This window comes from Chrysochloris asiatica, unplaced genomic scaffold, assembly GCF_000296735.1.
Source record: "Chrysochloris asiatica unplaced genomic scaffold, ChrAsi1.0 scaffold00216, whole genome shotgun sequence".
Taxonomy (NCBI): Eukaryota; Metazoa; Chordata; class Mammalia; order Afrosoricida; family Chrysochloridae; genus Chrysochloris; species Chrysochloris asiatica.
In genome coordinates, this window is record NW_006408734.1 from 1,419,290 (window position 1) to 1,442,845 (window position 23,556).

The 23,556-nt window shown below is 39.6% G+C and overlaps 1 protein-coding gene and 1 pseudogene across 6 annotated transcripts in view; both read right to left on the reverse strand.

Moving 5' to 3' along the window:
• The window catches only part of RAP1GDS1 (RAP1, GTP-GDP dissociation stimulator 1), a 219,188-nt gene extending 202,278 nt beyond the window's left edge, over positions 1–16,910 (reverse strand). For all 6 annotated transcript variants that reach the window (XM_006872955.1, XM_006872952.1, XM_006872956.1 and 3 more), the window contains exon 1: positions 16,718–16,910. In XM_006872955.1, the coding sequence (XP_006873017.1) occupies positions 16,718–16,721 (4 nt within the window). In that variant the 5' untranslated portion in view covers positions 16,722–16,910. The remainder of the gene's footprint in view (positions 1–16,717) is intronic.
• Positions 16,911–17,560: 650 nt separating this feature from the next.
• The window catches only part of LOC102810674, a 10,973-nt pseudogene continuing 4,977 nt past the window's right edge, over positions 17,561–23,556 (reverse strand).

A 23,556-nucleotide genomic window follows, 5' to 3' on the forward strand; every position in this document is an offset into this window, starting at 1 on the left:
TGGCATCACTGATGGACTCAAGTGTGGCAGTGGTAGTGAGGTTGGCCCAGGATCGGACATTGTTTCGTTCTGCTGTGCATGGGGTCGCTATAAGTCGGTTCCGACTCAATGGCACCTGACAACAACAACAACAACTAGGTTTCAACGATACCATGGTTCCATGCCTGTTCACCAGTTATCCAAACACCTACCCTCTGGAAATATCTTTCACTCCACAAGTTGATTCTATAGCACATCTCATGTCATTTACCCATCTCACTTCACACAAGAAAATATTTCATACAAAACATAAAAGTTTAGATTAATTTAATCACCCCCTCCTTATTATATTAAACAACTTGAACTATATGTCTAATGATTAAATTCCAAGATTTAACTTCATAGACAATTTATGATAGACCTCATTTTTGGAGAAATTTATGGAGCTATAATTTATATTTTTCATTTTTCCACTTTAATAGTGCTGGGTTTATAAAACTCTTTCAGTTTATTTTTGTTATTACATGGAGGCTTCCCCTAGTATAGGAAATTCTTCTAGAATATTCATATTGCTCTCTACATTGGAAACAATAATCCTAACAAGCTACATTACTTTCAGTTAATTGTACTTGTATCTTTCATTACTAAGTATAATGAGTTGTCATGGTTAAGACATAAATATTTTTATTAAGCTGGTCTTTACTAAAAACAGAAACTACATTTTACTGTAAATTTTCTCCTCAAATAATTTACAAAATCTGAGAAAAACCTGAGCAGCCACTTTTCATTCTTCCTTAAATGGATTTAAAGTCTATTTAAAATTGACCCAGAAATGCTTTAGTCTTCCTAGCCATATTTGATTAAAGGGTCAAGAGCCTGAAAGATGACCTTCACAACTAGAATATTAAACCATAATGGATAACAGCAAGATACAGTTGATAAAATTTTATTTCACATCATGCCAAAAGATCTTTCCATTTAGAATTTGAGAATTACTTGCCCTATTTTATAACTTTCAAATATGGTTTTCACATAGGACATAACACAAGTTGTCAATAAGTTAGTGTGCTATCTTTTATACTTAGATACCGATCCACACTGACACCCAGCTTAATTAATTCTTTGTCCTAGAATTAGACAAAAATATTAGGTTGAGGTCCTCCCCTAAACATTTTTCTAAAGATTTAAGATATTATATAGAATAGTGGTCAACATCCATGTTGTTATAAACTAACTTAGAAAATCATTAGAGATAAATCAACAGAGCCTTGGTAGCATCTATCAGAGAATTTTTATAAAAACCCAAAAATTATACTTAAAAATATTGGTGAAAATGTATATTATTACAAACATCAGCATTGAAGAATTGCTAGAAAGAGTTTTTAATACAAATGTAGTTCCAAAAGATGCTGAAAACTATTTATTTTCAAAGTTCACTATTGTTTGGTTAAGTAAGCTAATTAAATTCATAATAGGACAAACTCTCTCACACCAAAGTAACAAACTTGAAGGTATTTTCCTTGCTCCAGCTCCTTATTTATATGTGTTTGTAAGCCAACCCAAGGTAATAGAAAACTTAAATTTAAAAAGCAAAAAGACAAAGAATTGTAGTGAGAAACAGACACAAAAGAAAGGTAAACAGAAAAATTTAAACTTAATATAAGCAGTTGAAAGAATATTAGATTTTTCAGTAGGAGTGTGATATAATAAAAGGTATGTGTTTTAAAAAGAATGTGTCTGCTTACAGGAGGCAGAAAGGATAGTAAAGCAGAGTCTATTATCAGAGAGGCCAACTAAGAAATGGTCTCTGTGATATAGGAATCAGACTGGACTCTTGAGGCACAAGTATAAGAAAAGGGTGAAAAAAGAGTGTTCAAGGGGAAAAACCAATGGACACACATACATGCATGTATTTTTTCATTAACAAATTAGAGCTAGCCTGGTATAACACACAGAACACTGGTCAAAGATTTAGAAAACCATGATTCTGAGTGTGACACAGCCCCTAACTAAACGTAACTTTGGGCATTACTCAAGCTCACCGACTCTCAGTTCCCTAAACCATACAAAAAAGACAGAGCGATCAGTATTTGAGACCCTATTACTGGCTGTACCTTTCAATTCCAAAAAAAACTAACAATCTGAAGATTTTAGACAAAAATCTAGATCTCTGACTGCTTTTAAAGTCCAAAAGTCTGGTTTTCCTCTTCTTAGATGGCAAAACTGGGTGGAGTTGAATGGAGGATCCCTCCAACAGGAAGGACATATTTATTCTCTAGTTTTTCCATAGTTTGTGTAGGATAAACCTTCGACTATGAACCACAAATTTGGCAGTTTGAGTCCACTAGCTGTGGAAAGATGGGGCTTTCTGCTCCTGCAAAGATTTAGTCTCAGAAACCCTATAAAAGGTAGCTATGGTGGGCTGTGTGCCATGGAGTCAGTCCTGACTCATAGCGACCCTGCACAGGGTTTCCAAGGCTGTAAATCTTTACAGGAGCAGAACGCCTCATCTTTCTCCCACGCAACAGCTGGTAGTTTCGAACTGCTGACCTTGCGGTTCACAGCCTGATTTGTAGCCACTATGCTACCAGAGCTCCATAAAATGTAGCTATGAGTTGAAACCAATTCAACAGCACTGAAACTCAATGCCAGCTGTCATCATTATGATTTTACTGATGTTTTTATTATAATAGGAGAAATGTTTTTACGCAAAAATTAAAGAGAACTATGTTTAAGAAAAGTAAAAAAGGAAATAAATGTATTTCAAGACTAATGAGAAAAAACACTTATTTATGGAAATAAACAAATAGTTCTTTAGATTTAACACACACAGAAACCAAAAGAGATTTACAAAAATGGAAGACTATACCATGTCCCTGTATAGGAAGACTTAATATTGTGAAAATGTCAATACTACCCAAAGCAATCGATAGATATAACACAATCCCAATCCAGATTCCAACAACATTCTTTAAAGAGATGGGAAAACACAATAAACTTTATATGGAAAGGAAGAAGCCCAGGATAAGCAAAGCACAGGTTAAGAAGAACAAAGTTGGAAGACTGTCACTGCCCAATTTCAAAATTTACTACATGACTACAGTGGTCAAAACAGTCGGGTTCTGGTACAATGGAACTGAATTGAGAATCCAGAAATTAACCCATTCACATAGATTCAACACACACAGAAAACACCTGTGTCAAAAGATTACCATTCACCCCTCTTTAATCATATAATTTCCAATCTGGCCCTTGCATTTGAGATTGGGAACCGTTCTAAAGAGGTACTGGGAAAGTCACTGAAAAAAATTAGGAAACAATCAGGTTCATCCTTAGAAAACGTACTACAAAAGCAATGAAAACTGAGTAACAGAAGCAGTCAGGAAAAGAATTATCTGTCAGAGAGTGGTGGTGGTGGTGGTGGTGGTTGTTATGTGCCGTGGAGTCGGTTCCAAAGGTTCCAACTCATAGCAACAACCCTGCACAGAGTTTCTGAGGCTGTAAATCTTTACAGGAGCAGAAAGCCTCATCTTTCTCCAGGGGAACCACTGGTAGTTTTGAACCACTAACCTTGAGATTAGTTCCAAAGGACTGACTGGTGGGTTTGAACTGCCAACCTTGTAGTTAGCAGTCCACTGCTTATCCTACAGCGCCACACCAGGCAGGACTCCCAGAAAATAGTGAAAGGGTCTCAAAAAAGGTAAAAGTGATAAAGGCTTCAACTAACCTATCTATAGTGGGAATTAGAGGAGAGGATTGATTCAAGGAGTTAGAATTGTAACTTAAGAGAACATAGTAGATGCTGAAGTAGATTAACTTAGTATTTTAGAAGTAGCTGATTGAATGAATATATCATTTCTTGAGAATGGGAATTCCTTTGCAGAAATAGTCTTGGGTAAAGATGAAGTAGGTTAACATGACTCCACCACTGCAGGAAGTGGCAAACTATAACTGATGGCCTCTTTTTATACAGCCCCAGCTATGAATGGTTTTTACATCTCTAAATGATTGAAAAATTAAAAACATTTTATGACATGTGCAAATTACATGAAATTCAAATTTGAATGTCTATAAATAAAGTCTTATTGGAACACAGCCAGATTAATTCCTTTTCATACTGTCTGCTTTCAGGTTACAATGGCAGAATTGAGTAGTTGGGTTAGAGACTACATATTTCATTCACTGTTTCACTCTTTTGTTGTTAAGTGCCCTGGAATCAGTTTGGAAGGGCTCATAGCAACTCACAGCAACCCTATGAATTTCATAGAAACCCTATAGTGTTTCCAAGGAGGAGCTGGTGGGTTTGAACAGCTGACCTTGTGGTTCACAGTCTGTGCTTATCCTAAAGCAACAGAATTCTACTCTCTACACACTACAAATTGTAGTGGAACAGTTAACACCTGCCAGTGGTAGAAGTGCCAAAAGTATTGTTATACCACAGCATTTAATCTTATTATTATCAGTGCATAACCATGATATCAAAACAAGAAAAGTGTTCTTCAACCGCCATGCTTTCATTTTACGACACAGTATGTGGATTATTTTGTTTCAGAATCAGATACTCTAGCTATTAAAAACTACAGTATTACCAAACTAAGCACTTAATCATATTCCAAATTCATAGGAAAGCAATCATCAGAGAAATTAGAAAATGTTTAAAACAATGTATCTCACCACAGCAGAACTTCATTTAAATAAATGAAAATGAAACTGCAATCAATGTAAGTTTCTGGGTGGCTCACTTGTTAGCTAAGCAAAGAAAAACTGTTTACCAATGGTGTCTTAGTTTCCTAATGTTGCTGTAATAAAAATATCACAATGCAGTGGGCTTACAAAGAGGAGAAATTTATTTTCTCAAGTTCAGGAGGCTAGAAATACAAATTTAGCATGTAGCTGTAGGGAGAAGTCATCATTGTCTATTTCATCTTCTTTTGTTGTTGAGTGCCATCAAATCAGTTTGGATTTATAAAGACCCTGTATAGCATTTCCAAGGAGCAGCTTATAGGTTTGAACTGCCAATCTTGAGGTTTGCAGTCCAGTGCTGATTCTGCAGAGCCACATCATTTCATCTTTTAGCAGCCAGCAATTCTTGGAATTCCTGGAACTGTAGATTCATCATTTTCATTATCTTCAGATAGCATCTGTCTTGCTTTTTTCATGTTATGTTTCATGAATGTGTTCTTTTGATAACTCAAAATGTTTAGATTGAGGGGGCACACCCTATTCTGAGATGATCTCATTAACATAACAAAGAAACCTTACTTCCAAGTAGGATCACATCCAAGTTCTGTTGTTTGTTGCCACTGAATAGATTCCAACTCATGGTGGCTTCGTATGTGCAGAATCCATAGGATATTCAAGAAGGCTGTGAACTTTTAGAAACAAGTAGCCAGGCATATCTTCCTAGGCACGTCTGAGGTTTGAACTGTCAAACTTTCAGCTGGCAGTCAAGTGCTTGGCTTTTAACAACACCCAGAGACTCCATCCACAAATGTAGGGATTAGGATTCCAACACATATTTTTGGGTGACACAATTAACCTATGACAGATGGTGAGTTTATTAAACTGTGCTTTAGTATAGCAGCCAAAGAAATATATCCAGAGAAAACGTACTTTATCCATTAGCTTTTCAGTGACACTAGTTATTTGAAGAATTGAGAACATTAGTATTAACATCAACAGTCAACTAAAATACAAGGCAAATGATGTGTTAACATATTAATACTACTACTCAGTTTGAGGAGTTAATACCATGTTTGAGATGATTGAAAAATTAATCTCTATGAATGTGCTGCATGGAATTGTTGTTGTTCAGTGCTATTGAGTAGGTTCTGACTCACAGGGACATTGTGTAGCATTTCCAAGAACTGACTGGTGGGTTTGAACTGTTGACCTTTCAGTAACAGTCCAGTGCTTATCCTACAGTGCCACACCAAGAACTATGTTGTACTGTTGTTAAGTACCATCGAGTCAGTTTTGACTCATAAAGACCCTGTATAGGGTTTCTGAGGAGGGGCTGTTGAGTTTGAACCACCAACATTACGGTTCAGTGCTTATCCTACAGCACCATACCAGGAACAACTATACTGTTGTTAAGTGCTGTTGAGTCAGTTCCGACTCATAGTGACCCTAGCACAAGGTTTTCGAGGCTTGTTAAATCTTTGTGGGAGTGGTGGTGGTTGGTGGTTATGTGCCATGGAGTCGGTTCCAACTCATAGCGACCCTGTACAGGATTTCCAAGGCTTTAATCTTTACAGGAGCAGAAAGCCTTATCTTTCTCCCACGGAACAGCTGGGAGTTTTGAACTGCTGACCTTGCGGTTCGCAGCCCAATTCGTAACCACTACACTACCAGAGCTCCTTTTGTGGGAGTAGCAATCCTCATTATTTCTCTCAGAGTGACTCGTGGGCTCAAATTGCGGACCTAGCGGTTCAAAGTCCAGTGCTTATTGTATGGAACAACCATGCTCCACAGGAATAACTATTGTTGTTACGTGCTGTCGAGTCAATTCTGACTCATAGAAACCAGGTTGTGAGGAACAGCTGGTGAGTTTGAACTGCTGACCTTGAGATACAGTGCCACACCAGAAATAACTATGGACAAGGCTATATGCAAAGTCGAGAAAAACAGTACGTCAGTACCTGACGTGGAATCTGCTAAGATGTGTTACAAAGTGAGAAAACAGTATAAGTCTTAGCTTAACAAATTTATGATCCTTGTGAAAATGTATAGTGTTTCAAGACTATGGTTACTTATTATTATTAATCAGCAAGGATTTTATGAAAATATTGTTATCCTATATTATTAAATCAGTAAAGTCAACAAAAAACTTCAATTGCTATTAGATGTAACCATCATCAGTTCTATGCATACTTTTATCAGAAACAGAAGCTGAATATCTTGATTTGCCCTACCATACCACAGTTCAAAAGTTTAGCAGTTATAAAGTTTTGTTGTTATTTACTGATCTCAGGGCAATCCAAAAAAAGAACTGTTATAACCACTATTATCAAACATAAGATGGCTCTGAAAATTACATATTGTTACAATTATTTGAACTATATGGTTACATCTCTAAATGAATGTAACCTAAGTCAAAGTAAAATAGTATGCATATGTAAAATTTACACTATGATCACAAGTTATTTCAACAAAACAATTAACACTGCTTAAATTGCAGGTAACGTCAAGTTGCTTTATATAGTTCCCATACTATCAAAAGTTAAAATGAGAATTAAGGTTTCTATTTCTATATAAATGTGCAAATATATTTCCCATCCTCAAACTGCAAGTCCAAATAAAATTTACATATTTCTGCATTTAACTAAACAGTTGAGAAACGTTCAGCTAACCTTCAGTTGAAAGTGGTTACTCTATAATGTTCAACAACAAATTTCAAGCAAGCAATTCTATAAATGCCATCCAAGTAATAAATAATCCCATTAAATTAATACGATGATGACTTGATTTCACTATTTGGCACTATCTAATTGTTAAAAACATGTTTCAAAGATGAAAATCATAAAAACACAAAAATCACATTATAAGTCTATATAAGCAGATGAACATTTGTAATAGAGTTTGTTGAAATGAAAGTTATGTGCTCCAATTAGCTGTAATGTTATTCAACCCCCCCCCAAAAAAATGGCAATTTTCTCATTAGATCTACATTAAAATAAATCCTACTCATTTTTAATTTAGTCAACAAAAAAATCTGTGATTATTTGGTCTCTCTTATCATATGCAAGTGGTTACGAATCGGGCTGCGAACCTTAAGGTCAGCAGTTCGAAACTACCAGCCGCTCTGCGGGAAAAAGATGAGGCTTTCTACTCCCGTAAAGATTTACACCCTCGGAAACCCTGTACAGGGTCGCTATGGGTCGGAACCGACTCGACGGCACTTAACAACAACAACAACATCATATGCAATACCCTTGCATACCTATATAATACCCTTGATGCTGCATTTTCCTACAAAGTCTAAAATACTCACTAGCCCTTCACAGAGAAATTATCCAACCTCAGGTTCCATGGTTGTTAAGTGCTGTCGAGTTGGTTCCGAATAACAGCAACTTTGTATAGGGTTTCCAAGGGGAAAAAAAGGTGGGTTTGAACCACCAACATTGTGATTAGCAGTCTAGCACTTATCCTACAGTGCCACACCAGTACATGCTCCATTGTGGTGTTATTTAAATTGTGGCTGGAAAACTAGCATCATCTAATTCACATGGGAATACACTGACAATGCAAATTCTTAGCCAACCTCTCAACTACTGAATCTGTATTTTTAAACTAGCTCTTCAGATGATTCTTATGCAAGCTAAAGTTTGAGAACCAGTGCTCTAAAACATGACTTTGGTGATTTAGTTCTGTTGCCTTGGGTAAATTATTTAATTCTTTGTCTCTCAGTTTCCTTATCAGTAAAATGGGAGCAATGTCACCCACCTTATAAAACAAAACTAAATAACAACTATGTAAAAGAGCATAAAAAACACCAATAATTCTTAATAAATTATAATAATTCAGTGGTGGAGTCCTGGTGTGGCACTGTGGGTTAATGCGCCAGACTGCAAAGCCATTTAAACTGCAAGGTCGGCAGTTCAAGCTCACCAGCTGCTCCTCGGAAACCCTAAACAGGGTTGCTGTGAGTTGGAACCGACTTTACAGCACTTCACAACACCACCAACCAGAGCCAGTTTATACCTCAATCCATGAGAGATGAGGACTAAATTTTCAAAGATTTTGTGGACCAGTTATTAAAAGAGTCATTATTGAAGATGAAATTAACATAGACGTACATTTTAGTGTTTTAGTTAGCTGACTCAGTGACTCCATGTACAATGCAGTGAAGTGGTGCCAGGCCTGTGTCATCCCCATGATCCCTTGTGATCCATATTTTTTCAATGGCTGGTTTTAGGAAGCAAATCACCACACCTTTCTTCCTCATCTACCATAAGGGTAAAACCTGTTCAGCATGTTAATAACATACAAGCCTCCACTGGGAGGCTGTAACTCCTGTAAGGAAGGTAAAAATTCTACCACTGAATCATGAATGCCTCCTTTAAAAAAAAAAAAAAAAAAAAAGGGCAAAGGTAGTAATACATAAAACTTACCATTACCTAATGATTTTACTATTATCTGTGCTCCTGGTTAGTAGTCCAGTGCTTATCCTACACCACCACACCAGGACTATGTTTAAGACAGAAATGATACTAAGTACTTATTGCTCTGAAAGGGATCACATTACAAGGTTCTGGATAGAATGATAGACAATGTGGAACAAAATTCAAAATGATAAAAACAGACTGGTTTTAGTGGTCAGAAAGAGACTGGAGGAACCCTCAGACTAAGGCCCTCGGTCACCCTTCAGGTCTGACAAGGAACTTATCCTCATGGCCAAAATTTTCAACCAACTAGTACATAGGTATATAGGGGAACAACAAGATCATATGGTATTCTCACCATGGAATGGTGAACCATTCAAGATCAAAAGGGCAATATTTACCGTACGACAAAATTCACAAATGTAAGCAAGGAGGGTGGACTGGATATAAGCAGCACAGGAAGAAGTGGGTAACTGTTGTTACAGGGAGGGGATTACAATCATTGAGAAACAGTATATGATGCGTTGATTGTAAAACTGATGATCTGCTCTGTAAACCTTCACTCAATTCACACACAAAAAAGTTTCAACAACAAAATAATACTGAATAGCTGAGTCGTAAATAATTATAGAATTTTAGAATCTAAAGAGACTTTACAAATAATCTGATATTTTCATTTTGTATAACTGCCCCATAAGTATCCTAAACTATAATCTTTGCAGAAGTAGACTGCCAAATCTTTTCTCATGTGGAGCCACTGACTTTTTTCGTTAGTAGGCAAATAAGTAACCACGGCACCACCAGGATTCCTCTATATAAGTTGAAGTCCCAAATTTTACAGTCTAGTAGTAAATATCACCACTCATCTGTCAATCTGTCACACGGTGGTAGCTTGTGGGTTGCTATGATGTTGGAAGTTATGCCATCAGCATTTTAAATACTGGGTCATACATACATGGTGGAGAGGTTTCAGCAGAGCTTCCAGACTGACACTAGATTAGAAAGAAGTGGACCACTTCTTTAAGGACTATGGTGCACCTGACCCAGACCATATGCATGTGAAAGTTGGACAATGAATAAAGATCAAAGAAAATCGATGCATTTGAATTAATGGTGTTGGCGAAGAATATTCAAAGTACCATGGACTGCCAGACAAATAAAGCTGTCTTGGAAGAGGTACAGCCAGAAAGTTCCTTAGAAGTGGGGGTGGCAAGACTTTGTGTCTCATACTTTGGATATGTTGTTAGGAGGGATCCGTCCCTGGAGAAGAACATCATGATGCGTAAAGAGGAGGGTCAGCAAAAAAGTAAAAGTCGCAAAGATGGACAGACACAGTAGCAAGAAAACTGGGCTCAAACATAATAAAAATTGTGAAAATGGCGCAAGGACAGGGACGGTGTTTCATTTTGTAGTTCTGTGAGTCTGAACCAACTTGATAGCCTCTAACAAGAACTAACCTAACGGCAGCAAATAAAACGTAATCCAATCATTAATAAAAAGAATCATTTACTCAAAAGGCAGTGCAAAATTATGAAAGTATTTTTAAACTCCCTCTGCATGACCGTTGTTATACTAAGTCAACAACAAGGAACCTTGGTGGCACAGTGATTACACTCATGGCTGCTAACCAAAAGACTGGTAATCTGAACCCAACAGCCACACCATGGGAGAAAGACTCGGTGATCTGCTTTCACAGATTTACAGGACAGTTCTCCTCTGTCCTGCAGGGTAACTGTGATTCAGAATTGACTCAACAGCCAACAGGTTTAGTTAACATTCAAACCAACTAGGGGCCTTTTCTCAGGCCTTATCACCCTGACTGTTCTGAAGCAACAGACACTAGTGAACATTCCTGTTTTGTGAAACCAATCTCACACAGTAGTCTTTTACTACTACATACCTGTCTATCTTTTTCTCAGTGCCAAATCATTCCATACCATCTCTCTAAATATGGGACATTCCTCAAGAATCTTATCTAAACAAACTTTTCTTTTCCTTTGTTGACTCTTACTCTCCTACTTAACTTCAATTTCATCTCAGATCTCAATTACAAATGTTAACTCTCTAGCTTCAGTCAGTGAACAAATATTTATTGCATAGTTTGTATGTGACAGACTGTATTAAATGTATTATTAGAATACCTTTAAAATCAAGGAAAACAATTCATGACCCTCAAGGAGTAGTGCTTCTGAATAGCAGACCGAAAAGTCTAACTCAAGATGTCAAAAACAGAAAATTTACATCTCCTCTTACAAAAAATTGAATACATAACAGATCCCATAGTCTCATTTCACCGACTAAATGTTTCTTAATCCATATTCAGTTGCCAAATGAGTCTGTTTCTTATTTGCAATATTCTATTTCAGTCCCACAAGGAGCTCTGGTAGTCTAATGGTTACAAATCGGGCTGCTAACTTCAGGGACAGCTGTTCGAAACTACCAGCTGTTCCACGGGAGAAAGACGAGGCTTTCTGCTCCCGTTAAGATTTACAGCCTCGGAAACACTATATAGGATCGCTATGAGTCAGAACTAACTCCAAAGCACACCACCATTCTGGTCCCACAAATCAGTATACATTTTTTACCCAAACTGCAACCAAGTCTCAACTGTTCTCTACTTTTTCATCCTATCCCTTCCATAATCAATTGACAAGTAAATTTCTTAAACAACAGATCTGATCCATCACTTAAGTGCTAATAATGTTTAATGGTTTTTCCAAATAGAAGTCCAGCCTGCAATTTAAGCTGCATGGTGAATAAGGAAGACTAAAGAACTGATGCATGTGAATGATGGTATTGGTGAAGACTACTGAAAGTGCCATGTACTGCCAGAAGAACAAGCAAGTTTGTCTTGGAAGAAGTATAGCCAGAATGCTCCTTCAGAAAGTGAGGCTGATGAAACGTCATCTCATGTTATCAGAAGGAAAAACAGCAACATGCTTGGTCAGGTATACATAGAGAAAGACCCTTAACAAAGTGGAAGACACAATGGCTGCAACCATGAGAATGGTGCAGTACTGTGCAGTCTTTCGTTCTGTTGTATATGGAGTTGTTATAAGTGGGAACTGACTCAACATCATCTAACAAGAGCATGATATGGTCTTTATCTATTATACTTTTTCATCTCTGTTGCCCATGATTTCCTTACCTTTTGTTCTAGTCAAACTGACCATTTAATCATATCCTAGTATATTCACTCTGTCTTTATGTCATTTCTTTTCCGCCTCATCCTTACCCTGATGAAGTCTTCATTTCTACCTTTTAGAAGGTTAACTAACCTTTCGTTCAGTAACACCATTTCTCAAAATCCTTTTGTCCTTCTAAATTGTAATTGGCTCAACCACAGTAGTGGATCCTTTTGTGTTACTTACACATTTGTTTCAAGTTGCTTATAATCTTAAAATGAAAGATGTGTGTTATGTGTCACATCATTCCTATGAAGATTATAGCAACTTGAAAAAGAATATCTTATTCCTCTTTAGCTTCCCACCACATATACATTATATATAATTAGTATTTAATAAGTAATATGTAGACTTTATAATGAAATATCCATAAAATAACAGCCATGACCAATAAGGTTACATAGTATGCTTGTTTCACGTTCTTATGTAGAAAAAGAGATGCCATGAGAATATTTTTATCACCTTACTTGAAAAAAAAATTAAAGTGATTTTTGTATGCCTCCTATGTACACAAATTTTTGTAATAATTTCCTTAGCTCGGAATACAAAATTGCTTTCCAAGGTTTCAATTTTATATGATTACATACACCTACTGACCACACACTAAATCACCTTATCATCAAAACAAGCATTATCGAAGGAAATGGCTTCCCTGGAGGTTGTCTCAAAAATGGGTAAGACAACACAACTTTTTATTTTCTTTTAAGAGAAGCAAAGCATAATTATAGGCTAATGTTTCTTTCAAAATATCCATTTATCCAAATATTTGTTCAGAGTCTATACTTGCAGGCTCAAAAGTTAAAAATAAAATAATACATGCTATCTTTTTAAGTTCAACAATTAATTCAACAAAGATTTACTGAATACCTACTATGTGAAGAATACTTTCAAGCCACTACAATTAATCAGACACAATTTTCACTTTCCGGGACTCATGATCAAATGCACACACATATAAACAACTCTAATATAAGGCAGATTATATAAGTGCTAAAAAGCTTCTAACAAGGTACAAACACAGTGCTATGAGGAGAGAGAGAGAGATTAATTTAACCAAAGGGTACCTGAGAAGACTCCACAGTGAAAACTGGGTTTATTATTTGGCCTTTTTTAAAATAAAGCTATAACATTTTTATTGTTCAAAATTAATTGTTTTTGTTGTTTCAAAATTAATTGTTTTTGTTGTTTTTAAGTGCCATTGAGCTGGTTTCACATACTGCCAGAAGAACAAGCAAGTTTGTCTTGGAAAAAAATACAGCCAGAATGCTCCTTAGAAGTGAGAATGCTGAGACTTCATCTCTTAGGACATGTTATCAGAAGGGAAAAACAGCAACATGCTTGCTCAAGTATACATAGAGAAAGATCCTTAACAAAATGGAAGAAACATAACAACCTTGTATAGGGTTCCCAAGGCTTTAAATCTTTGCAGGAGCAGAAAGCCTCATCTTACCCTCAAGGAGCAGCCAGTGGGCTAGAACCAATGACCTTGTGGTTTGCAGTCTTGTGTTTATCCTATGGAGCCACCATGCTCCCAATTATTTTTAAGCAAATACTTTTATTTAACTATTTTTATTAACTATTGTTAAGGAGCTCAAGCAGTATAGTGGATTAGGAGCTAGGCTGCAACCTCAAGGTCAGCAATTTGAATCTATCAGCTGCTCCATAGGAAAAAGATGAGGCTTTCTGCTCCCTAAAAATTTACAGCCTCGGGAACCCTTTATATTGCTGGTGGGGAATGTCTGGCCCATGGGCCGTCCAAGGCTCACAAAATCATTTGGTCTGGTCCTGCCAAGGCAACCATATTGTTGTTAAATGCCATCAAGTCGGGTTCTGACTCACAGTGACCGGTCTGTGCAGGGTTTCTGAGGAGCAGTTGGTGGGTTTGAACTGCTGACCTTGTGCTTTGCAGTCCAGTGCTGCTCAGCCATCACATTTGTTGTGAAGTGCTGTTGAGTTCGGTTCCGACCCAAAGCAACCCTATACAGGGTTTCCTAGGAGCAGCTGGTGAGCTTCAACTGCCGACCTTGCAGTTCAAACGGCTTTGCAGTCTGGTGCATTAACCCACAGCACCACACCAGGACTCAATCACATTTGGGGTGAGGTAATTAAAATGCTGAACCAGATATAGCAGGCTAATTTTTAAATTGATAATTTTGAACGGCCATCGAATGTTACAAATTTTGAGTTGGAACCGACTCCATCGCATATAATCACCACCACCATTTATTAGTGTTACAACAGAATTTTCTCCTCCTCTAAAAACCTGATTCAACATGTACAAAAATTTTCAATTAAATGGAATTTTATAGCTCACTTTGAAACATGGGGAAATATATTCTACAGGTCAGATGTAGTAATTAAGAAAAAAACTGGGTATGTTCAAGGAAGGCACAACATACCCAAATCTACCTCTAGAGAAAGGCTACTGTTGTGAGCGTAAATCAGCCTTGCCCCACATGGTGACACCATGTGTTACAAGGTATAACTGTGCCATAAGGCTTTCTTGGTTATAATCTTTATGAAGAAGCCACGAAAACATAAGGAAGAAAGACCTGGCACTATGCTGCTGTAAAGACTACAGCAAGAAAACCCTCTGGGGCGGTTCTACTCCCTCACAGATCACTATGAGTCAAAAGTGACTAGATGGCACCTAAAAACAGCAATCTTTACAGAAGCCGTCCCCACAGGTCTTTCTTCAGTGAAGCTGCTTGGTGGGTTCAAACCTTGTGCACCAAAAACAAAATGCAAAAACAAATCCACTGCAGTTGAGGAGACTACAGGGCTGAGAAGAACTACTCTACAGTTGTTAAGTAGTGCCATGTCGGTTCCAACCCCGAGCGTCACTGTATAGGCTTTCCAAGGAGTAGCAGGTTAGCAATCCAATGCTTAACCAACTTTGTCACCAGAACTCCTGTGCAGCACAAAAACTTTGTTAAGTGCCAGCAAGTCACTTTTGACTCATAGCAATTCTGTATCAGGTTTCTAGGAGTAGCTGGTGGATTTGAACCACTACTTTGTAGTTTGCAGTCCAGTACTTATCCTACTACACCGGCACCACACTAGGACTCCACCAAAAAAGCTAGGCATATATCAACTGTTTTTTTGGTTTTATATTTGTTTGTTTGTTTAACGGTTTGTTCAGTGTATCAATAGTACAGACATTAAAAAAGAGACAATCATTTTTCATTCAAAACACCTCCAACAACAATGGTTGGTCTCTTCTTGATAAACAGCCAAAGGTCTAAATCAGACCTCGGAGCATTTGCTTTTCCAAGTAAGCTTCATTAATATCATATCTAGATTTAGATACTTTCTTGAAGATTCTGAGTTGTTATTATCTAACTCTATGTTGCTAGAACTATATTAAAAGATGAAAGGAATACAAATATCAAAGTTAAAAAACTTCACAAAGAAAAGCCAGATGCCAATGCAGCAAACTAAAAAAGAAAAAATTAGGATGGACAGAAGTGAAAACAAACGAGGGAGCATGTATGGTATTCCAAGTTAATAAACATTAGGCTTCAGTTACATTTGTAATAACTGAATGTAACAGTTCAGCAATGATTTAAATTTTAATAGTTAATTGTATGTATTTTTAGATTTTTAAATATCTCATCCAAACCAATCTCTTTGAGATTAATTACAAACACAAGTAATCGGGTCAGATTATGTAGATTTATGCAGGGCAAACTGGGAAAGAATAACATGTGAGTTCATCAAGAACATGTTACAGAGTGCAGTTTCCTGCTAACCGGCAAAAGAACCAGAAAATGGGTTGAGCACAGAAATACTGCACATTGAAGTCACCCACACTAATTCAACAGCTAGCGGCTTTATCTTTGCTCACGTTCCCCGTGGCCTGTGACATGTCATCGTTTCAACCTATGAGGCTGTGCGTTCTCCCCCAGGACTAATAATTGTCCGCGTTGGTTGTGAAATCGTCCTCACAAACTACTTGCCCACATTTCCTTGCCTGGGGATGAGCAGTCCCCAAGATAGGGAAAGGCCATACTGACAGGGAAGTTCCATGAAGTGGTCTTTCTCTGCGGTTGGACAGGAGTCTCCAGCCCAGGAGACGCGGGGAAACGGAAGCAGGCGGTCTTTACAGACTCAGGGCTGGGGCAGAAGATACGAGTTGTTGAGGCTGGCTCCGGGGTGCCCCGGCTCGGGCAGGAAGAATGGAGGAGGGGAGGCGAAGCAGTGAGGTGCCCAGAGCCCGGCGGAGGTCGGGTCCCCGCAGCCCGACCCCACCCCGTACTCAGGACCCTCTCTGCCCGGGCTCCCTCTGTGCATTCCGCGTGCGCCGGTTCTCCTTGGAGGAGAAGCCACTGTCTCACACCCATGGAATCGAGAAATCCGACAACTTTGCGAGATAAATGCTGCCGATCCTGCAACACGCCGAGGAAGAGAAAAATGTCAGGCAATGACGGGAAAGGAAAGATGACTTACCCATGTTCCTCCCCGAGGGTTGGAGCCGGCAGGGCTAGGTGTAGGTCTTCGGTGCGGGCGGCTCGGCACTGTATCCTCCCTCTACCTCCGTCTCTCCTGCAGCCAGGGAGGGACCCGCGGGGGGCAGCCGCCGGGGAGGAGCAGCTATTGCTGCTGCAGGCGGCGCGGCCGAAGCGGGGACGAGCAGCGGGGGGCGGGGTGGGGCGGGGCAGGCGCAGCCTGCGCCGGGCGCGGCTCTGGGCCGGAGGGCGGAGGCCAGAGCCAGCCCAAGAAGCGCCAGCCCCAAAGCGCGGGGCTAACAGAGCCCCGCCCTCCCCCACCGAGCATGCTCAATGCAGTCCCTTCTTTTTTTTTTTTTTCCTTTTATTTTAAAGCCCCCCCTAGCTAGTGAGTGTGAGCTTGCGGGTGGGCGTGTGTTTTGCGGACTGACGGTCTGCAACCACTGCAGAGGAGCTTGATGGCGGCCATCTGAGGGGTGGAGGGTGGGATGGAAAGGGCAAGATACATGGATACTGAGCCCGAACTGCTGCCGTCCGACTTGCTTCCCCAGCCCCTACCACGCCAACTCAACACAAGGGAAAACAGGCCTGTGTTTATTACAGGGTAATCCAGATCACAAACTGCAGGGAAATTCCCGGAGAAGCAGCTGGGTCACCTCAGACTCGGGAAGGACAGTAGGGAAGCATAGTGGACGCCCTGAAATGAAGTTGGGATGGACGTTAGGGCGACGAAATACCTGTGGACGCCTATTTTTTGGAGCAGTCTGTGCCCCTTCGGCACAGAATGGGGAAGAGGCTGCTTGCAGGACTCTTCAAATTAATGTACATAAGATTTCTAGAACAGTCAAGGCTGTCCTGGCTTGTGGCTACTTTTTAACACAGGAGGATCGTAAGAGAGTGATCTCAGCATTTCCTCAAGGAGTGTGTCCTTGCTTGAGGAGTGCGGCCTTCCAGTCCCGGGAGGAAAATCCCCTTGTGCGTTCCCGGAGGACACTTGGAAAGGCCACTTAACAAGAGTGTCTGGGCTCTCTCCCAGTTCCTCCTCGCTCCCTTGAAACATGGGAGGAACAGGCCTCCCAAGGCCATAAAAGAAAAGCCCGACCGAAATGGCCGTGAGCACCGCCAGGTCGACAAGGCCTGAGGCTCCCGCCACCTTCCCAAACTGCAGGGAAAACTGGAGACGAGCGCTTCCGCGCAGACGCACCCTTTCGAGGGTGCCCTCGGGACTGGGCATGCGCGAGGCTGGACGGGTCGTCTCGTCTTCACCGGGACACCTCGGCAGAAGGGAAAAGTGGCCACACGCTTGTTTTGGCGAGTCCTGTGTAATTGAGATGAGGAGTCAGGTGGCTCTGCTAAAGCTGCAGAGACCACAGTCTTGCAGGGAAAAGGAGCGCAGAGTCAGCAAGCACAACCTGTGGAAGGATGGTGCTGAATAGTTAAATTGTGGTTTCTTTCTCCTTTCAACTTTTTCAACCCAGTGTTGAAAGAACGCTTCTCCCTGCCGCATCCATAGCCCATTTACCATCAGGTCAGTTTATAGTTGTATGGCTACAAGTCAGAAAGGGACCAAATTTCATCTGCTTCTAAAATCAAAAGGAAATATAGTTTAAAAAGAGAGGCTTGGTAAAACAAGAAAATCCAGTTTAACTACAGAAGTCAAAAGATTTTTCTGATGTACAAGGCAATCACAGACCTCACACACTCCTAGTATCCACCATCCCTTTCTCTAAGGATGTGCTTCCTGTTTGCCTCAATGCCAGCAGCACCACCGCTTCCTTCGACCACTCACCACACACACACATAACCAATGGTCCACATTCACTGTTGGACCTATCCAAAAGACCAACCTAGTTGTTGCCTTTGAATCTTCTTCTAAGTCAAACTGCTAACAGGTTGGAACCACCAACTTTTTAGTTTGCAACTCCATGCTTATCCACTCTTCACCATGACTCCTGAAGACCACACTGACCTTGTAGTTCAAACTAAACTTGCAATCCAGTGCTTATCCTATAGCACTATACCAGGACTCCTATTATTGTTGTTGTTAAGTGCTATTTAAAAAAAAAAAAAAATTATGTCTTAAGTTTCTTCCTCTTTTAATTCAAAGTCACTTGCATGAGTCCTTTCCTGCCACCTTACCTAAAATTCCAGCACTCCCATGTCCCATCCCTACTTCCATGGTTTACTCTTTTTTTGTCCCCTAGCCCTTAGCACTATTTAAGATATGTTTTTTCCTTTTGCCTGACACTCCACTTACATGTAAACTCTCTAAGGGCTGAGATCTCTGTGTTTTCCTTACCATTAGGCATTTCCTTACCCAGTGCCTAGAACAGTGGCTGATACATAGCAATCACTGTATATGAACTAAAGTATTTTCATCCTTGTTTCTAACAGCTTTTATATTTAAAGAATGCAAGAATGTAATATTCTTTTTATAAGCTTTAGCAAAGTAATAGTTATACTCAATAAATGCTTATAATAATAGCTTGCTAAAAATGGCACCAAACCATCCATCCCACAGCATTCACTGCTCAGCTGGGTTTAATAATTCATTACAATAGCCACACAGAACTTAGGACACCACCCTTACAGTTATAGGAATTAATAGGCAAGTTAACAGGTTACAATTCAGGGTCAGAAATGCTCAGCGCACAGTTATTCCAGGCAGGACAGCTTCTCCTCAGCTGTGCCCACAAGCAGGCCTTTCTGACCAGTGTTACAAAACTCTATTTGGGCTACTGATAAATGCCCACAGGACTCACCACTCTACCATATGTTGTTGTTAAGTTCCATCAAGTTGGTTCCAACCTATAGTGACCCTGTATAGGGTTTTCAAGGAATAACTGGTGAGCTTGAACCACCAACCTTGAAGTTCAAACGGCTTTGCAGTCTGGTGCATTAACCCACAGCGCCACACCAGGACTCTGCCATATACTTCAGCCGAAAGGCACTCATCTCTAGCTCTGTGTGTCAGCAAACCTAGTTCCTCCAGATAAGTGCCTGGAGGCACCCCACTTTACAAGTGATCCTCCTGCCCAGAGTCACTCAGCTTTACTTGCTCTGTGTGCTGGAAGCAGACCTACCATCTTGTGCTCTGGCTCTTGGTTCTGTTGCTGATCCTCCAGTGTCACAATTTTCTGTCCCTGGATCAAGGAAGTTCAAAGCACAGTGTTCTTGGGGGTCCAAAGGATATGCTCCACTCCTGACTCTTCTTTGATGGCAGTGAAAACCCACATCCTGATTCTGAAATGGCTCATTTTAGATACATTAGAGTAACAGGTTTTTACAATTACAGTTAACCCTGTTAACCATTAACAACTGAATTATATAATCTTGTTAGCATCTTCACCCACCTTCTCATACCCATCAGGGCAAAAACATTGGTGTCTTCTAAGGCTACAAGACACATATTTAAAAAATCACTGTATCATACAACTGCTATCCTGTTTCTGTCTGAAACTGAATTTTCTACTGGGTGGAGTTTTTATACTAATTAGCTTATTCATTCTGTCCATACTGTATGCCTACTATGCACCAGACATTATGATAAACTCTGGATATACAAAACCAAGTAAACTGTAGCACTTTCAATCAAGAAACTTATATATTAAAAGTATTATTTTGATAATGATTCTTGTTTCACATGAATTACAAAAAATATTCTGAAGTCAAAGACTCTTCTATGAAACAGTGTACTTGTGCCCATGCTACAGGTTAGGAAATGGCCAGGATTTCATCAGGCTTGCACGGTAGGGTAAGCACTCGACCATAAGGTGGTTTTAATCACAAGGTCGATGGTTCAAACTCACCAGCTGCTCTTTGGAAACCCTATACAGGGTCGCTATGATTCAGAACCAACTCAATGGCACTTAACAACAACAACAAACCAAATAAAGGAAAATCCTGGCCCAGTACAAAGTTTTCAGAAATCTACCCAGAAAATAGAAGTAGCACAGATTTATTTGAATACAAATTCTGTTAAAAATTGGTTTCTGATTAGCCAAATAGTTGTTGCTTATGGTAAAGATGGGAGAGTATCAAGGAAAATATCTATAAGAAAGAATAAGAAGTGGTCTATTTTGTCAAGGTTTATAACCTAATTTACCTTACTGAATGATGTACCAGTATGCAACCTTACAGAGATTAGAGGGGATTTGGATTCTTACAAGATAACTACTTTCTGGAGTAGTTCGCTAAACTTTCCATTGATAAATAAATGTACCACAAGAAGAAAAGTAGTCATTATTATTGTTTTTTTGTGATCAGTGTCTTTATAAATCTGGTCTTTAGCTTTGGTGGTTGAAAATATGTATAAATTTACAGATATGTTGAAAACAGCAAATTACGGGCTGCTTAGTTGTTATTATTACTATGTGCCATTGAGTTGGTTCCAACCCAACCTATATAGGTTTTCCAAGGAGTGGCTGGTGAGCTTGAACCACTGACCTTGTGGTTCAAATGACTTTGCAGTCCAGCATATTAGCCCACAGTGTCACACCAAAAATCGGCTTCTTCGTTAGATGTTATCAATTCAGTTCTAATTCATATCGACCTTGTATGGGGTTTCTGAGGCTACAATCTTACAGGAGCAGAAAGCCCCATCGTTCTCCTAAGAAGCAGCTGGTGGGTTTGAACTGCTGATTTGGCAATTAGCAGTCAAGTGCTTACCCTTCAGCACCACCAGGGGTCATTGCCTAATGCAGTGCATTATTTGATTTCTTGACCATTACTTCCATGACATTTGATTGTAGACCCAAGTAAAATGAAAATTTTGACAACATCAGTATTTTCTCTGTTTATCATGATGTTATTAGTCTGTAAAGATATTCATTTTTTTTTCACATTGAGGTACAATCCATACTGAAAGCTATAGTCTTTGATCTTCAGTTAGAGCTTCAAATTCTCTTTTATTTGAGCAATCAAAGTTACATCATCTGCATATTCCCCCAATCCTGATGCCACATTTTTCTTAATATTATCCAGTTTTTCTGATTAGTTAATCAGTACACAGATTGAGCAATTATGGTGAAAGGATATAACCTGGATTCTCATTTTCCCTGATTTTAAAACATGGCGTATCCCTTGTTCAGTTCTAGCAACTGTCTCTTGGTCCTGGTGTGGCACTGTAGGATAAGCACTGGATTGTGAAGCTCAAGGTCGGCAGTCAAATGCACTAGATGCTCCTCAGAAAGTCTATACAGCGTTGCTAGAAGTTGGAAGTGACTAGGCAGAAGTTAAAAACAATATAAACCACAAAATCTCCCAGCAGCATCTTAGCGTAACTATGTTTACTTCTCTGTTTCTACAAATATACTAAAGAGCCAATACTGTATATTATCAGCTCTGGTATACCTAATTCCTAGAAAGAATGGGTTATACTTTCAATACATACTTTTGATGTTGTTGTTGTTACTGTTAAGTGGCATCAAGCTGATTCTGACCCATAGCGACCCTGTATAGGGTTTCCAAGGAGCAGCTGGTGAGCTTGAACCACTGATCTTGCAGTTCAAATGACTTTGCAGTCTGAAGCATTAACGCACAGCACCACACTAGGACTCCTTTGATGTTGTTAGGTGCCTTCAAATCAGTTCTGACTCATAGCGACTTCATACACAAACAGAATGAAACACTGCCTGGTTTTGCATCATCCTCATAATTGTGAAGTTTGAGCCCATTGTTATATATACCTCAGCCTAAAGGCACTCATCTCTAGCTCTATGTGTCAGGAAACCTAGTTCCTCCAGTTAAGTGCCTGGAGGCACCCCACTCTGCAAGTGATCCTCCTTCCCAGAGTCACTCAGCTTTGCTTACTGTGTCCATCTTCAATAGTGAGGATTAACACAAGAAAAGTGTCAGTCCATCCTGTAGAGGGTCTTCCTCTCTTTCGCTGACCTTCCATTTTACCAAGCATGATGTCAGTATAGAAAGTGACTTTAATCTGAGGAACACCATGGGATACATGAGATATGCCAGTGAGTTCAAAATTTCCAAGCAGGATGCTATCCTTGGTTATGGCATGTTTACCTTCACCTTCATCAACCTGAGTGAATACAATAGGCTGGTAATCACAGTAGGCTGTGACAGTCTCCGTCTACTTGATAGGAATGGTAGTATTGCTCGTGATGAGAACAGTCACAACTCCACCAGCAGTTTCAATACCAAGGGAAAGAAGTGTAACATCTAAAAGCAGCAAATCATGAACATTTTCAGACTTGTATCCAGATAAGATGGCTGCCTGGACACCTGTACTATAAGCAACAGCCTCGTCAGGGTTGATACTCTTGTTCAATTCTTTGCCATTGAAGAAATCCTGAAGTTTCTGAATCTTGGGAATACGGGTAGAGTCACCCATCAGGACAATGTTGTGGATCTGCAACTTGTCTACCTTAACATCCCTAAGGGCTTTCTCCACAGAGTCCAGGGTGCCAATGAGCAGGTCAGCATTCAATTCTTTAAACCAGGCACAGGTAATGAAGGCATGGAAATCAATATCTTGATTTTGCAATACTGCTTGGGTGCTAGGAGAGTGCACTTTGCGGGTTCACTAGCAGTGTAGAGACAACAGACAGCCCTCTTATTCTCACTCAGGTCCTTCTTAGGTTTGTGCTTGAACTCAACAATAAAATGGTTGACCATTCGGTTGTCAAAGTCTTCTCCACCTAACTGGGTGTCTCAAAGATTCCATCTTCAACAGTGAGGATTAACACATCAAAAGTGCCTTCTCCTAAATCAAAGATCAGCACATTTTTTTCAACAGCAACCTTTTTGTCAAAGTCACAGGCAACAGCAGCAGCAGGTGGCTCATGCTGATTCTGAGTTCGATGAGGCTGGCAATGATTC